A 15,987-nucleotide genomic window follows, 5' to 3' on the forward strand; every position below is an offset into this window, starting at 1 on the left:
TCTCAATGCTCACTCTGCATTGTGCATAGCCTCATCCCATGCAACAGCCAAGGATGCACTGAATGTCTGAGAAAGCTCTGCTCCTATAGCTTTGTTTATCATCCTGGTAACTCAAATTTGGTTTGGGATTGGGACACTTTCAGGCTTCTGAAATGCCTCAGACATACTCTAAACCTTGGTGAAATTGTGTTCTTCCCCATTAATAATCACCCTAATACAACTGACAAGTATTTAGCTATGTGGTCTTTGTATAAAAGTTAAGCATATCCTCAACATTCAAGTTTCAATTTAATCCTTATCATAATTAGCAAATAAGTTTAAAATGTCAGGATTGTATGCCTGTTGTGTACTCATATAAAATTTCCTTAATGAAGAGGTTGTAAGAAAGACCCTGCCTAGAAAAGTCTAACATAAATGGCTGTTTGTCAACAGTACCATACTCAACCACATGACTCTCTGGGCAACCCCAGAATCATAATCCCACAATGAATGATTTTATATGTTCCTTTTATATGTTTCTGAACTATTTATAAAGCTTTAACAACAAAAACAGAATTTAAGAAAAAAATCCATACAGAAAGAATATAGTCGAGACTGGGTTTTTTTTAAGTATGAGTAGTCTCCCATACAGTGCCACAGTGCTTTAATATCCACAGAGTAAGCCAGGACGAATTCACAGGAAGCCACAATGGTTATGTCCAACTTAGATAATATTATTAGTCCCTAAATATCCATGACTGACTTACATGGATGGGAATGTATTAACAGGATTAGCTAGAAGGAAAGTAGGAATACTCAACTGAGATGAGGGAAAAGCATATTTAACTTCTGACAACGTATGAAAGAAACAATAAACAAATAGAAACAGTGCTACTTTATTAAAATACTGAGTTTATTTCACATGTATTTTTGTCTCCCTACCATTTCCACATCTGACCACCACTATTACTATGTCCTATCATAACATTCCATACATACTTAAAACCAAGTAAAGGGTGGAGGTCCATCCTTGAAAACTAAACAGGCATTTAGACAACACATTCTTGGCAACTGAACCTGGACAACATCAAACACAGTAGGGAAAATTCTCACTTTGCATTATAAAAAGGACAGCCAGATATTAACTGTTACAGAAATGAAGCCGGAATATTTCAAACTGTTTAAACCATTTTCTTAAAGAGACTTCCTCCACTGCCAGAGATCTTGAATGGCCTGTTTAAAAAAAAAAAAATGTAACTTTATATAAAATTCAATAAACTTCAGTTCAATACTTTTTATTCTACTTAAGGATAGGTCAGAATGTTAACAAGGAGATTCCTATAGCTTAACCATTTGTTTTAACATTAAAAAAAAAAAGCTATCTGACCAATGTTGCCTTGGCCTATGGGGCTCAGCCCTAGTTTTATTTTTAGGTTTCAGAATGAGTAAATGTATTTAAACAGTAAATCATAGTTAAGTGTCACAAAGCAAGAACAAATCACAACCTCAAAAACCCAAAGGAATTTATATTGTAACAGTAAAACAAGCCAATACTCTTTTCTAAAAACAGTTAAAAAAACAGGATTCTCTGGTAGAACATTTACCTAGCATGCATGCGGCACGCTCTAGCATCTCAATTCTCCACAAGGGTTTTGCCTTTTACGTTAAGTACAAACAAAAACACAAAAGGCTGGATGGTATTGGTGATACACATTTTGATCACCTCAACTGCTGACCATTCTGCCTCAATCCTAATCACTGTGACTACAACCAAATTTTAAAAGGCCATACTCATTAACTGCCCCCATTTTTCCAACTTTATCAAAGGTTGTGTATAGAAAATTATACAACTGATACTGATGAAACACATTAAGACACCACTTAACTGCTCTTATATTTTACCTGTTTACCACTGTGATGAATAGAAAGTTAAATTTCATTCCACTGGGAAGACAGATCACTGGTAGTGCTTTGCCACTGCTGTGACCCAAGTGAATTCTCCTAGCATATTTTTCTAATATTTACATAAACTCTCCCATGTAAAGAGCTTTAACCCATCCAGTTGGGTTTTTCAAAATATTCCCTTTCTTCACTATGGGGAGAATATACTACTGTTCCCAAGAGAGCATGTAACAGATTTATGTTTAGAAGATTCAAAGGAGCAAAGAAAACCCACCATCTATCCCCTTAGCCAACACACTACCCAGAGTAAAACAAAGTTCAGAAACCAAGAGATAATTTACCAACTATTTAAAAGCTGGGGAAAATGCACACACAAAAAAATCTGCTTTGTTTGCCAATTAAATTCTTTCCGTGCATTTAAGTACTGTTTGTGGTTAGGGACTTTTTACAAGAGCCATGACTTAAGGGACAGAAGGAAAAAATCATAAATCACAATGAAAATTCTGGATTTGGTAATGTACATAGAAAAGTTACCTCTTGGTCGGTCATCCGGAAGCAATTCTTCACATAATTAATGAACTTGGCTTCCACTTTGGGAAGAGAGGCACCCTATTGAGGGGAAAAAAGCATTATTTAGTACAAGCATACAAATTGTTGAGACACCATTAGAGAACTCCCCAAGATTCGTATGTCATTATATGAACAATTTGTTCCTTGTCATCTTTTCTGTTTTACTAAAATACCAATGACATAGAGGCCCAAACAGACCTAATAAGCAGCAACAGTAAGACCATGGTCTTTCATTGCTGGGTGTCCAATTCCTCCAACAGCCAACTTAAACTGTAGAAGATTCTATAGGAATGCAAATACATAACTTGTATACCTGGCCTTATCTTATAAATTAGTTTTGTCACCTTCAATAAAGAAAAACTAAATATAATCCAAGTGTTTTCCAAGAACCAAGGATAGCATTATAACACTTGTCAGGAACCAACTGAAACGGTCTAAAGTTAACAGTAGCTCCCCTCGACTAACTGCAGCAGACTTCCCATTTGCTTCCAATTATGAATGTGGACAGTGAACCATAATGAACAATACCTACAAGGTGTCACAAAAATTCTTTAGTTACTATAACTGTTAATTTATCAGCATAAAAAAAGTAATTGTCCCTATAATTGTTCCTCATTTCATATAAAATATAACACCTCTTGCTAAGTTTCTTTGCATTTTTGCTTTTAGAAAGACTAAGGCTTCCAAATTCCAAAATTGAATGTTAGGTACTCAATTGCCTCCATCACCAATAAGTCACTAATTTTAAAATATTGTCACATACATCCTTATTTGTTTGGTTCATTTTAAAATTTATTGAGCAGCTAAGGATACAAAGGTATTAAAACATGGTCAAAGAGATGAGGCAGATGCACAAGCAGTAGAAAGCTGTAAAGTTCTCTGCATCACAGGAGTGAAAGGAAAATGCTATAGGAAAACAAGAGATTGCTTCCAGCGTGCAAGGGGAATGGATGGCCAATCAGGAAAGGGGATTGAGATTAAAATAGAAGACTTCAGTCTGGATTGTTGATGGTACTCAGTATGGACTATATTTGTTTCTCTCCTTTTCCTCTTTCCCCATCTTTGGGCTTAATTTACCAGGAATGTTCAATGCGCCTGCAATTAAACCAAGGAGATAGGACCATATTAAAATGGGGGGGAGGGGCATCATTTTAGCAGTGTATGCAAGGGTTTTTTTTAATTCAGTGACACCAGCAAAGTTTACAGTTTAAATAAAGTGCTGGCACTAAAGTGCTAAATTCCAATCTGTTCGTGGCTGCACAACGGAAGAAAATCTTCTGAAGCCATGTGGGGCCTACATACAGGAAAAACATGGAAAAGAAAGGCAATTTCCTTACTCCAGTTATTCCCAATAGCTAGCATGTTAGAATCACAATGGAGAAAATCTAATTCTCCAAGAAACATTTGACCCAATAATTCAATTTTCTACACAAAAAGCCAGAAATTTTAGTCCCACCCAAATGGCCAAACAAGATACCCAAATGGTCAAACAAGATAAATTTAGTATTAGATGTAAGCCTATTAGCCACATAAAATTCCAGGTCATTGACTGAAGATGCTGTGGTAGAGGGCATAGCAATTATCCAAACCACTATGAAATACTTATGTGATCCTTTTTCCACCTTAGTTATAATATCAGGCAGCCAAAAACTTGGTCTTACTTTTCCTTTTTACTTTTATTGAAACCAAATGCCCTCTGCAGGTTCTGCAGCATAATCCTAAAAGACAATGCTCTTATCTAAGAGTGCATCCTATCCTTGTACATGTTACTGGAGCAATTTATAAATGCACAAGACTGTACATATTATTGTATTATCTACTTTTTACCCAGGATGGCCAAACTATCCAATGGTAATCTTACTTACTTTTTCTATGCTTGCTTGCATTTTTGCCTTGATGTCTTCTACCGAGCTGGGTCCTTTTGGTGTTTTAGGAGTTTTTTCCTGTTTTTTGAAGGACTCTTGACCCTGGAGAAAAATTTTAGATTGTTAAAACTACTGGTTTTTTTTTTTCAAGGTAGGGTTTATCTGTGGCCTTGGCTATCCTGGACTAGCTTGTAGACCAGGCTGGCTGGCTTCAAATTCACAGCAATCCACCTGCCTCTACCTGGGATTAGAGGCATGAGTCATCAAGCCCAACTAATAGTATTGTTCTTAGTAATTACCAAGATTTCTCTCTAAAGCCTTACAATACCTTTTATGAACAGTATAGAAGTTGCTAATATGAATTGGTATGATAAAAATCAAGGGACTGGAGTTAAGAGCACTGTCTGTTCTTCCCAACAACCACATGGTGGCTCACAACACTCTAGAATGAGATCTAGTGCCCTCTTCTGACATGCAGACAGAATACTGTTTTTTTAAAATTGGAGTAAAGGATTGGAAGATTCCTAGTTTAGATTCAGGGCACTTTGCTGCCAATCTGTGTCAAGCATCTCAATACAATCAACTCCTGGCCTCTACACACATACAGACAGCTCAGAATTCAATAGTTCTAAAAATAGATTAGTGCCTGGAGCCCATCCCAGGACACACTCTTCACAAACTACACAGCACTACAGTTTATTATGTAGCCAAGGTTGCCTAAACACTTACCAAGTCTGAGGAAGACTAGCTTTCTATATAGAACTTACTACTTTTCCTTACTAGGTCAATGACTTACCTTTGATCTTGGTGTTGATGGTTTTAAGTCTTTTCCATTTTGGTTTGATTTCTGTGCATTTTTTGCTGGCGTATCTCGTATAGACTGCAAATAGAGATTGGTCTTAATCAGTATGCCTTCTCTAGAGTAGACATCAATACATATTAAACTGCCCTAAACCAAGGTAAGCAACCAAAAAATTACAGACATATAAAAATGATGGTTTCTAGCCTATCTGGCTCAGAACCAATTTTTAAATGAGATCAACTTAGCTAGTTTTCACTCCTGGCACTAAGGCATTTTCCTGTCTTTTATTACCTATTTTTGACAATTTCATAGCACGTTTTATGTACTCACTTTCTTCACTGGAACTTTTTCTTCAGTTTCCTCATCAAAATCATCATCATCATCATCACTACAAATGAAATAAGCCAAGACGCTTACTTAGAGAACTTGAATTTTAGGATCAATTTCACGAAAGAACTAAGTTATATTCATCCACTGTAGCAAAATCTTAACAGACAAGTCAACAGATCAAGAAAAAAAAAAAGCCAAGGGCAGTGGTGCATGCCTTTAATTAACCCCAGCACTCGGGAGGCATTGGGGGGTGAGGGGTGGAGTAGCACCTCTGAGCTGCTCAGGCCAGCCTGGTATAACAAGAGTCCAGGACAGCTAGGGCTCTGTAACAGAGAAACCCTGTCTCAAATCACCTCCCCCAAAAGATACAAAATTTCATGGCAGTAGATTGCCAAAAAGGCAGAGGCAGATTGAGTTCAAGGCCAAACTGGACAGCCAGGGTTAGAGAAATTCTGGGGGCAGGGGCATGTAACACGATAGCCCAATAACAAGAGCAAAGATGCCTAATTATGCAAATAATCTGGACAGACATTTCTCCCAAAACATACATAGCCAATAAACATAAGATGCTTTATTTATCTAGGAACTATAAAGCAAACATGAAGACACCACTTCACACTAAAAGATATAAACTTAAAAGCTCCTATACTGTTGACAATAACCCAATGCCCACAGCATTAGCACATCCACAAGAAAAATTGAGTATGAAAATTGAATATGGGGATCAATCTTGTCAAAAATCACTAGACATGCACAAACGAGCAGGAATCAATTATGGAAAATACTTTGAAGAGGCAAGTTTGCATGCAAAAATTCACAAGTAGCTAGCTATAAGCCTAAGAAATATGGACAATGTAATAAACAAGCCTTAAGGCTGATGAAATATTTAAAAATTCAGTAATACAAACATGTCTATACTCAAAAGCCAATGAATTTTAGGGATCTTGTTAAATGTAGCAAAAAGCTTAAACCTGTTCTGATTCTACTTGTGTCCTAATGTTTCCCCTTGAGACAATCAAAGCTCTCCTTTCTTCACCTTACAGCTCTTCATTCCAATGTGGGGGTGGAGCAGTTTGGCAGGGCTTTATTTTATTGGCTCTTCCTAAAGCCATTAGAATTAAGCTGCCAGATTGCAATTAACAGAACAATCCACCTCCAACTACTTGAGTGTTATTGAACAGCTCAGAAGATTCTGCTTCTCACTTTCACAATCTAGATCTAAGATTATTTAACGCCACATGGCACTTGATTTAAGAGGAATACTAAGTACAAAATGTTCAAGCATGCTGTTTTCAAACATTAAATATATATACCTAAGTATTCAAAATTTAACTATTCAGACCAAAGTCAACCAACAGTGGCCCTACAGTAGTTTCCACACCTAGTCTCATTAAGTTAGAGAAGTATGTAAATACCTTTTCAGTAGTAGGGGAAATTCTTGTTGGGATCTATACCATGTCAATGCCACATGTAAACACAGGGCCTTTGGTGATTTATTACTATTTGCTAGCATAAAACTGGCCTTAGAACTCACTCCATGCAGGTACTTTCTCTGTACCAGAAACAATGCCAGTTTCTATAAAACTAACCACCTTTTCTTCTATGCTTAATTATGTAATGTTAAATCAGTCATGCATTACCTAAAAATTACTCATTCTAAAAATTTCCTATGAAAGCTCTATTACTAGGAAGTATTGTTATGGGACCAGATACATTGCCATTTAGTAAATAAAGCAGCATTCACTACCCAGTTCATAACAGCATGCTATTAGTTTATAACAATCCCTCAAGGTAATCTTCTAGATCCTCCTCAAATGGCAAAATAGTAAAAATCCTTCATATAAATGGCAAGGTTTTTTGTAATAACCCATTTGTATCTGGTAATGGATTTGCCACTCTCCAACTTATTAAAACCATAGAAAGAAATATAAGGAAGTCAATCTTTACTATATTTGAGTATCTGATGCCGAATTTGAATCCATGCCTAAATTGTATACACAAACATGCCACGTGTGTAAATTACAGCCTCTTTTCAGAATGGAAAGATCACTAATTTCCTTTCATGAATTCTAGAACTTTGTCTTTTTTTTTTTTTTTTTTTTTTTTTTTTTGAGACAGGTTTTCTGTGTAGTCTTGGCTATCTTAAGACTTGCTTTATAGAGCATGCTGGTCTCTTGAACCAGATTGGCCTGCCTCTGACTGAGTGCTGGTATTACAGGCATACCCACCATGCACAGCTCTGGCAATGATTTAACTCTTCAACTGTGTCAACAGATCTCCAGACATTACTTCACTTTCACGGACATCTATGTTGACCATTATCTCACTAGTGGAAGGAACTACTAAACTTGTTTACTTCAAGGCTATTATCTGTCCCTCACTGGCCACTATCCATAAAGTTATCACCAAGTTTGATTTTCCTGGGACAGTTCTTTACCTTAGTTCTAACATGCTTTCAAATAAATATACATGAACCAAGAAGAAGATATTCAAAGGCAACAATTGTCATGGAAGACCAGTAATAGTTCCAAATTTCACATCTGCTTACTTTCACAACTTACTCATATTAAACATGTAAAATTTTATCTATCTTTAATCCTATTTTTAACACCAGCATTAGGGAGGCAGAGGCAGGGAGTTCCAGGACAGCCTAAGGGTACAGTGAAACCCTGTCTGGCAAAACCAGAAACTCCCAAGAAGCTGGGAGCGGTAGCGCACACCTTTAATTTCAGCACTTGGGAAGCAGAGGCAGACAGATCACTCTGAGTTCGAGGCCAGCCGGGTCTACAAAGCAAGTCTAGATAACAGAGAGAAACCCTGTCTCAAAAACTTAAAAACAAAAAACAAAAAAGCAGCAGCAGCAACAAAACTCCCAAGAAAAATCAATGTCCCATCATTAAGAAAAATGGAAGACTCACAGGCTAAAATTCTTTATAGGTACAAAATCTTTACTTTCACCACCACCACTGATCATTTATTTAATCATGTTTACAGAGCCCATGGGGGGAGCAGGGGGTGTAGAAATCAATCCTAAAAACCCTTTGCAGTGCGTGTTATGTTTCTAAGATCATACTACTTACTCATCATCATCCTCATCATCCTCATCATCCTCATCTTCATCCTCATCAAGTTTGACTTTTTTCTAAAAGAAATACATATATATTCATAATCCAACAGTCACTCCTTGATGATTAACCAAACCAACCACACCCCCGCAAACCCAGAAAATTATTTATAATGAAAAATCTTTACCTGGGGGACCTTGTTACCACCTCCTGGTGCAGTTCGTTTTCCAGACATACTTAAGAGTTTTACATCTTCCTCATCTTCATCCTCAGACTCTGCATCTTCCTCTACAGCTAAAAAAGAATTGGATATACTAAATTTCTTTAACTATCTCACTCTATTTACATTTGTGTTTTGACTGTGAGGATGTCAGTACATCTGGAACAGGAGTTATAATTGTGAGCTGCCATGTGGGTGCTGAATTGAACCCAGGTCCTCTGTTCCCTTAAGTGCTGAGCCATGTCTCCAGCCCTAGTTATACAAACTCTTGACAAGAACTTAAGAGTATATAGCATGTGGTATTTAAAGATTCCATTAAAGGCAGCAAATGAAGATCAGAAAATGTTCAGTGTGTTAAGAAAATCCAGACTTTTCTAGATAAACATTACTAGAGTCTCATTTCAGTATATAAAAGTAGAACTAAAACTGGCTTTATAAAGTCCAAACTGGAGGTCCAAAAAGATAGCCTAACTGATAAGGCTCTTACAAATAAATCTGATGCCCAGGACGCATCATGACAAAAATCAGACACTAAGCAGACTGTCTCGTTTGACCTGGATAAGTACACCATGGCACATGTTTAAATGTTTTAAACTGTTTAAGACACATGCTTAAATTTTTTAAAAAAGCCAGCCTATATTGGGGACTAAGCAATCAAGAAATATCACAATAAGCCAGTAAGAAAAACATACCTACTAGGTGCTGTCCACTAATGTGCACAGGTCCTGAACCACACTTCAACCTTAAGACCACAGGTGGTGTAATTTCAAAGCCCCCAAGAGAAACCTAAAAAACAATTTTCCATCATTGAACACTGTACAGTGTTTTACACCAGTTTATTTATCAATAAACTTTTTAAGAGAAGCTGTAGAGCTATGTTGGCAATAGATACTTCGTTGACACTTGTGTAACCAGAAAATACCTAGACCAACATGAAATGTTTAGGAATGTACTTACCGTTGGTTGTACAGACATTTTCAATGTTGCCAGTGTTACTTTAATTGGACTGCCTTCATAGTTCATTGCTTCTGCCTCTACGATGTGTAATTCGTCTTTTGCCCCTGCCCCTAAACTGACCTGTGAACAGAAAGATTCTTCAAGTCTCACCTGTTATGAGCACTCAAAACTTTGATTATCCTTTCACCACTACTTAAATCCTCAAGAAACAGATAAAAATATATGTTCCTAACTAATACAACCTAATAGAATAAAGTTGGCAGACTTAAAAGATTACTTCACAAGGCTATGTAAAATAACACATGGCATAGACTCCCAGTTTTTATTAACCAACATATACTATCTCTACAACAGTTAAGGAAGTGAAACCAGCTAACTCATCAGAAAGCACTAAATGGCTGAAATTGTTTTAAATGCTAAGTATCTTCAAAGTTATGTACCGTTCTTAACGACAACTGGTGCTCATTTTCATCATTATCCACTTTAAAGTGATAATCTTTGTCAGCCTTTAGTTCACAACCTGTGAAAGAAAAAGAATGCAAAACTAGCAAGGAGACATTTAACACCAAAACCCAAAACTACTCGGTTCTCTTCATGGAATCAACCCAATACACATAAATGAATCCCATAAAAATTCTAATTATTCATTATCAACTACAATGGGGGCACCATTGCCCTTTACACAGCAGACTCTTGACTTAAAACTGGAACCGAACCCAGTGGCTGAAGCTGAACCCAATAGTTTTGAAGGTTAGTAGGGCAAATTAGAATTCTCACACACCAGTAGGTGTACATGTATACAAGTATTCATCTTCTTTTAAGTAGTGAGGGGAAATTGAAATTACCAAAATTTCAAAGTATTTATTTAATGTGGTTCACCTAACAGTTATTGGCAGTCCACTGCTCATTTAACCTCAGCATAGTTAATAAGCTGAAAACCAAAAATTAACACCTGAGTCTGTGGTAGCAAAGTTTATGTGAGATCCCAAATACTTTGGTGCCAAAGTGAACCCTCGTGATCTGCTCAACAGATACTCACTCCCCTTTCCCCCCTTGCAAAGAAAAAACTACTTCTAGAGACAAAAGTCACATCGACCATCATTTTGGCCACCTGCAACGTGAGGCTGACTCCACCTACCAGAAGCCAACCTGAGTTCTAAATTCACGGTGGGTTTTGAAAAATCTGAACAAAGACCTTACAAACCCGGAGCCCACCAGCCACCTGAATAAGCATTTCCAGCCCAGCAATCCTAAACCACAGGACCCCAAAGGCTCAGGGTTGACAAGACATCAACCAGTAGAGCCCGGATGTAGAGCCCACACCCCCCTCCCTAACCCCCAACCACGTGGCAGCCACGTGCTCTCAGAGGTTGCGGGCCCCCCTCCGTCTCAGGGGGCCTGTTCGGTCGAGCCCACGGTAATGGCCGAACCCCTCAGATGCTCTCCTAGTGCGGGAGCCGCGGCCCATATGATTGTCTGCTGCGGACTTTACATATATACCTCTCAAAATAGGGCGATGGGGGGAGGCCTCGCTGCAAAGGCCTCATTCTGCAGGGCGATCCACCTGGGGACCAACTGGGGAAAAAAAAACCAGCTGCCCGGGAACAAGATCCTGCACACTTTCTTGCGCCGGAGGAGCCAGTGTCTATATGGTCGGAGACCCAGCTCGCCATGCGTGCAAGGTCGCACCCTCGGCCGACTGCTACTCCAACGCCCGAGGCTCGAGACTGGGCCTCTCCCGCCCCAAGTAGGGCGGCACTCCAGCCTCCGGGCCGCAGATTCTTCCTCCCAGCTTCCGATACCCTGGCGGGTCCTCCCAATCCTCCGACCTCCACCGACGCAGCGTACACAAGCCAGGCCGCGGCTGGACTACCCCCCCCCAACCACCAGGCCCTGCCCAAGCCCTCCCAGGCAGTTACCGAAAAGGTAGTTCTGAGGCCTAAGAGGGCTCATGTCCATGTCCATTGAGTCTTCCATGAGGCGGAGGCGAGCACTTCGGTGTGAGTGAAGTCGGACGGAGAAAACTACCGACTGCTCCTTAGGGCAGACACGCAGGACGGAATCACGCCAAGGAAAGGACGCGGGCTCGCCGCATGTATATATGGCCGCAGGAGATCTCGCGAGATCTCGTCTGATCCCGCCTCCGTTAGCATCCTCTGGATCCACCCCCACTTCCCGCACCGTCGCGTTCTTGCGCAAGCGCTCTTCAACCCTACGGGCTCCTACCTCGCCTCCACCTCCTCCAGGTACTTGGCGGGCTCTGACTACGCACGCGCGTCCGTCCCGGCTCCGCCCCTCCACCCTGGTCGGCGGAACGCAGGCGCGCTCTTTCTCTTTGTAATGGAGCTCTGCGTCTCCAATGGTTCCACGTTTGCTTGCCTTCTGCTCGTGGGCCCTGTGTCGAGAGGCTGCGCAGCCCACCCTAAAAGATGGCGGCCGTGGGCAGGGATTCAGAGAACAGCCTCCTTCACAAGCAGGCATAATCACCTCATTTATTTAACTTGCTCAAAAGCCTGGAATTTTTCCCATATAGCTTCAAGAGCCAAAGGTAGAGCGGATGGGTTATTAAGTAAAATAATAGGCTACTTGCCACCTGGCCATGCTTTTATTCCTCTTTTCTGAGGCAGCCTCTCCAAAGTCGAAATTAATCAGCTTTACGTCATTTGGGGGCCAGAGCGGGACCGAGTCATTCACCTACAAAGAGCATCTTTCTATAGGTTTAGAGAGTGTGCAGAATTAAGAAAACGCAGGCCATCTTTATCATTACAAATGAGGACGTATGGCTTGTAAGAAATACTTGAGCCTTCATAGGAATCTTTGGCTGGGAATGAGCATTTTAAACTGCATCCCACAGCATTGTGTGCTTTCTGAGACCAGTCCTAATTGGTTCGTACCTCCTCCCTGCAACCCGCCCCTCCCCCAGGGTTTCTCAATGTAGCCTTGGTTGGCCTGTTTATCAAGCTGTCCTTGAACTCAGAGATCTACCTGCCTCTGTCTCCCTAGTTGCTGGAGTTATGGGCGTACACCACCACCGCCCGGCCCCCCTAATCTATTTTTATCTCAACATAGCTAACAAATTCAAGGATTATTGGGAGGAATATAAACAATGGTATGAATTCTCCTAGACTCTCTTTACTCCAGAGACTGGTCCAATTGGGAAGACAATTGGATAATGCATGTGAGCCCATTAGTAACCAAATCCTAAATTTGGAAAAATAAATCAGTGAATGGGACATTTTCACTTTACAACTACCAGTGAAAAATCCTGAAATTCATGAAGAATTGTCTGTGTAAATAAACCAAGATGGACTCAGAAAAAGAAAAGAAAACCGCATGTAAACAGTTTGACCATTCAAAATGAGACTAGGTGCAGGAAGAAATGTGGCTATTCCTTGAGCCTGTGCAGTTCAAACTGGGAACTGCTTCATTGCTTTTCAGTTTTGGATCTTATTTAAGGTTTAATCCCAGCAGAGGCAAAGGAAGGTAGATCTCTGAGTTCAAGGCCACTGGTCTTCAGAGCAAGTTCCAAAGCACGCAGAGCTACACGAATGAACCCTGTCTCAAAAACCACAAATAAATAAATGAATAAATACAGAGACTAAACCATTTAGGAGCCATCACTAATGTAAACTCATTTGTTGTAGCACATCAGGCACCTTGTTTAAATATAAACTCATGGAGTTGAAAGATTAGGAGTTACAAGCTGGGCATGGTGGCACACGCTTTGATGCCAGCACTGAGGAGACAGAGGCAGACAGATTACTGTGAGTTCGAGGCCAGCCTGGTCTACAAAGCAAGTCTAGGACAGGCAAGGCTTCGCAGAGAAATCCTGGGGGCAGGGAGGGGGTAGGAGGGGGAAGAAGAAGAAGAAGAAGAAGAAAGATTAAGGAGTTACACAGACTCCCTGTTCTGCTGCTGAGGACAGATAGGGCGAGGGGCCAAGGCTGGATAGTAAAAGTGACAAGTCTCCAAGATAGTCAGCTCCTTCCTCAACCTCTGCATCTGAGATAAAAGATGTCCTGCTCAACAAGTTTAAGACCTGCTCAGGACTTGTCACAGTTCTGGGCCAATCAACCATCCTGTCTTCAAACTGACCAACCCTAAATTAAGAGAGAAAAACATGTCTAATAGTTTAATAAAAATAAACCAGCTGTAGCTGGGCGTGGTGGCACATGCCTTTAATCCCAGCATTCGGGAGGCAGAGGCAGGCGGATCGCTGTGAGTTCAAGGCCAGCATGGTCTACAAAGTGAGTCCGGGATGGTCAAGGCTACACAGAGAAACCCTGTCTCGAAAAACCAAAATCAAAACCAAAAAAAAAAAGAAAGACAGCTGTCAGGAGCTGGAGAGATGGCTCAGAGGTTAAGAGCATGGACTGCTCTTCTGGAGGACCAGGGTTCAAGTCCCAGTACCCACGTGGCAGCTCACAACTGTTTGTAATTCCAGTTCTAGGTAATATGACATCTTCACACAGACATACATGCAGGCAAAACATCAATGTACATAAAATAAAAATAAACTAAACAAATCCAGCCATCAAGAAGAGGCTGGAGTTTCTGGCTTTGCAAAGGGCCTTATCTCTGTGTGTGCTTCCTCACCCCAATGCCGCCCTTTGACTGTCTGTGGTGCCTGAGATTTCTCTGCTGTACCTGTTGCACTTGAGACTTTTCTTGCCTTTAATTCTTTAACTAGCAGAGAAAATTAACATAATCAAAGATTTGTTTTGGTTTAATTTGGTTTTTCTCCATGTAGCCTTGGCTGTCCTGTGTTTACTTTGTAGACCAGGCTGGCCTTGAACTCACAGAGATCCACCTGCCTCTGCCTCTAAAGTGCTAGGATTAAAAATGTACATCCCACTCCCACCTGGCTTTATTTTGATTTTATTTTCATGGTCCAGAGGCTTATTTGTTTTACATGTCTAGAAAAAGCAGCTCAGGCCAGGCATGGTGGCGCACGCCTTTAATCCCAGCACTTTGAGGCAGAGGAGGTGGATCTTTGTGAGTTCAAGGCCAACCTGGTCTACAAAGTGAGTCCAGGACAGTCAAGGCTACACAAAGAAACCGTGTCTCCAAAAAAAAAAAAAAAAAAAAAAAAAAAAAAAAAACCAAAGTGAGTCCAGGACAGCCAGGGCTACACAGAGAAACCCTGGAGGGTTGGGGGGGCAGGGGAGGGAGAATTCCAGGATTTTCCCTCCTGTGTGTTTTTTTCTTGCTTCTTTATGCCCATGATGCCAGGCTGAGGTGGCCAGTACGGTGAAGACAGGATGGGAGCAGACTGTTCTGTCATTTTTCTAGGTCCCTGAGTTGCACATCAAATCTAGTGCTGATCGCTCCACACTTGTTCAGCCCACCTGTGAGGTTCACAAGGATTTCCCCAGCTCTGAGGTCATCAGTGATCTCAAATCACCAAAGTAGCCATGCTTCCTGATCACAGTTAGGAAACCCAACGATGACTGTGGAGCACGGTCTGATAAGGACCTGGCGTTTGCCTCCCTTCTCAGCATTGTTGATGCTCTTGAGAGCATCTGCCAGGACATTCATATCACCATAGTAATGGCACAGAAAGAACTTTGTTTTGGTTTTTTTAAGTGTTTTTAAAAACTGTTTTTAGGGGTTGGAGAGATGGCTCAGAAGTTAGCACTGGCTGCTCTTCCAAAGGTCCTGAGTTCAATTCCCAGCAACCACGTGGCGGCTCACAACCATCTGTAATAAAATCTAGTGCCCTCCCTCTTCTGGCATGCAGGTGTTAGATGCAGGCAGAACATTGTATACATAATAAATAAATCTTTAAAAAAAAAAAACATTTTAGCACTAGAGAGATGACTTAGTGGTTAAGAGCACTGCCTGTTCTTCCAAAGGACCCGGGTTCAATTCCCAGGGCCCACATGGCAGCTCACAACTGCCTGTAACTCCAAGGTCTGACACCCTCACACCAATGCACATAAATTAAAATTAAATAAAATACTTAAAAAAAAAAAAAAACAACATTTTAGCCCAGTGCAGTGGCACATGCTTTTAATCCCAGCACTTTGGAAGCAGAGTCAGGCAGATCTCTGAGTTCAAGGTTTTCCTGGTCTACAAAGTGAGTCCAGGATGACCAAGGCTGCACGGAGAAATCATGTCTTGAAAAAGAAAAAAACAAAACAAAACAAAAACTGAAACAAAATAAGCACACCCCCCATAAAAATAGAATCCTATTGTCAATGGCCACTTTCAGCAGTTTTCATGATACACACATCACATGCTATTTAATATACACATGCTTCCGCTGGCAGACTTGGGTATCGGCAGGGGAGAATC

The 15,987-nt window shown here is 40.5% G+C and overlaps 1 protein-coding gene across 1 annotated transcript; it reads right to left on the reverse strand.

Annotated features, from left to right (window-relative positions):
* Window positions 1–859: 859 nt before the first annotated feature.
* Window positions 860–11,852, reverse strand: Npm1 (nucleophosmin 1). The gene is made up of 11 exons (XM_051167596.1): window positions 11,610–11,852; window positions 10,131–10,210; window positions 9,691–9,810; window positions 9,426–9,519; window positions 8,701–8,807; window positions 8,529–8,590; window positions 5,449–5,506; window positions 5,113–5,196; window positions 4,317–4,418; window positions 2,416–2,490; window positions 860–1,212 (listed from the first exon to the last, which is right to left on the reverse strand). The coding sequence occupies exons 1-11, from the start codon at window positions 11,665–11,667 to the stop codon at window positions 1,174–1,176; spliced, it is 879 nt and encodes a 292-aa protein (XP_051023553.1). The 5' UTR covers window positions 11,668–11,852; the 3' UTR covers window positions 860–1,173.
* Window positions 11,853–15,987: the final 4,135 nt, after the last annotated feature.

Source organism: Acomys russatus, chromosome 25, assembly GCF_903995435.1.
Source record: "Acomys russatus chromosome 25, mAcoRus1.1, whole genome shotgun sequence".
Lineage (NCBI taxonomy): Eukaryota > Metazoa > Chordata > Mammalia > Rodentia > Muridae > Acomys > Acomys russatus.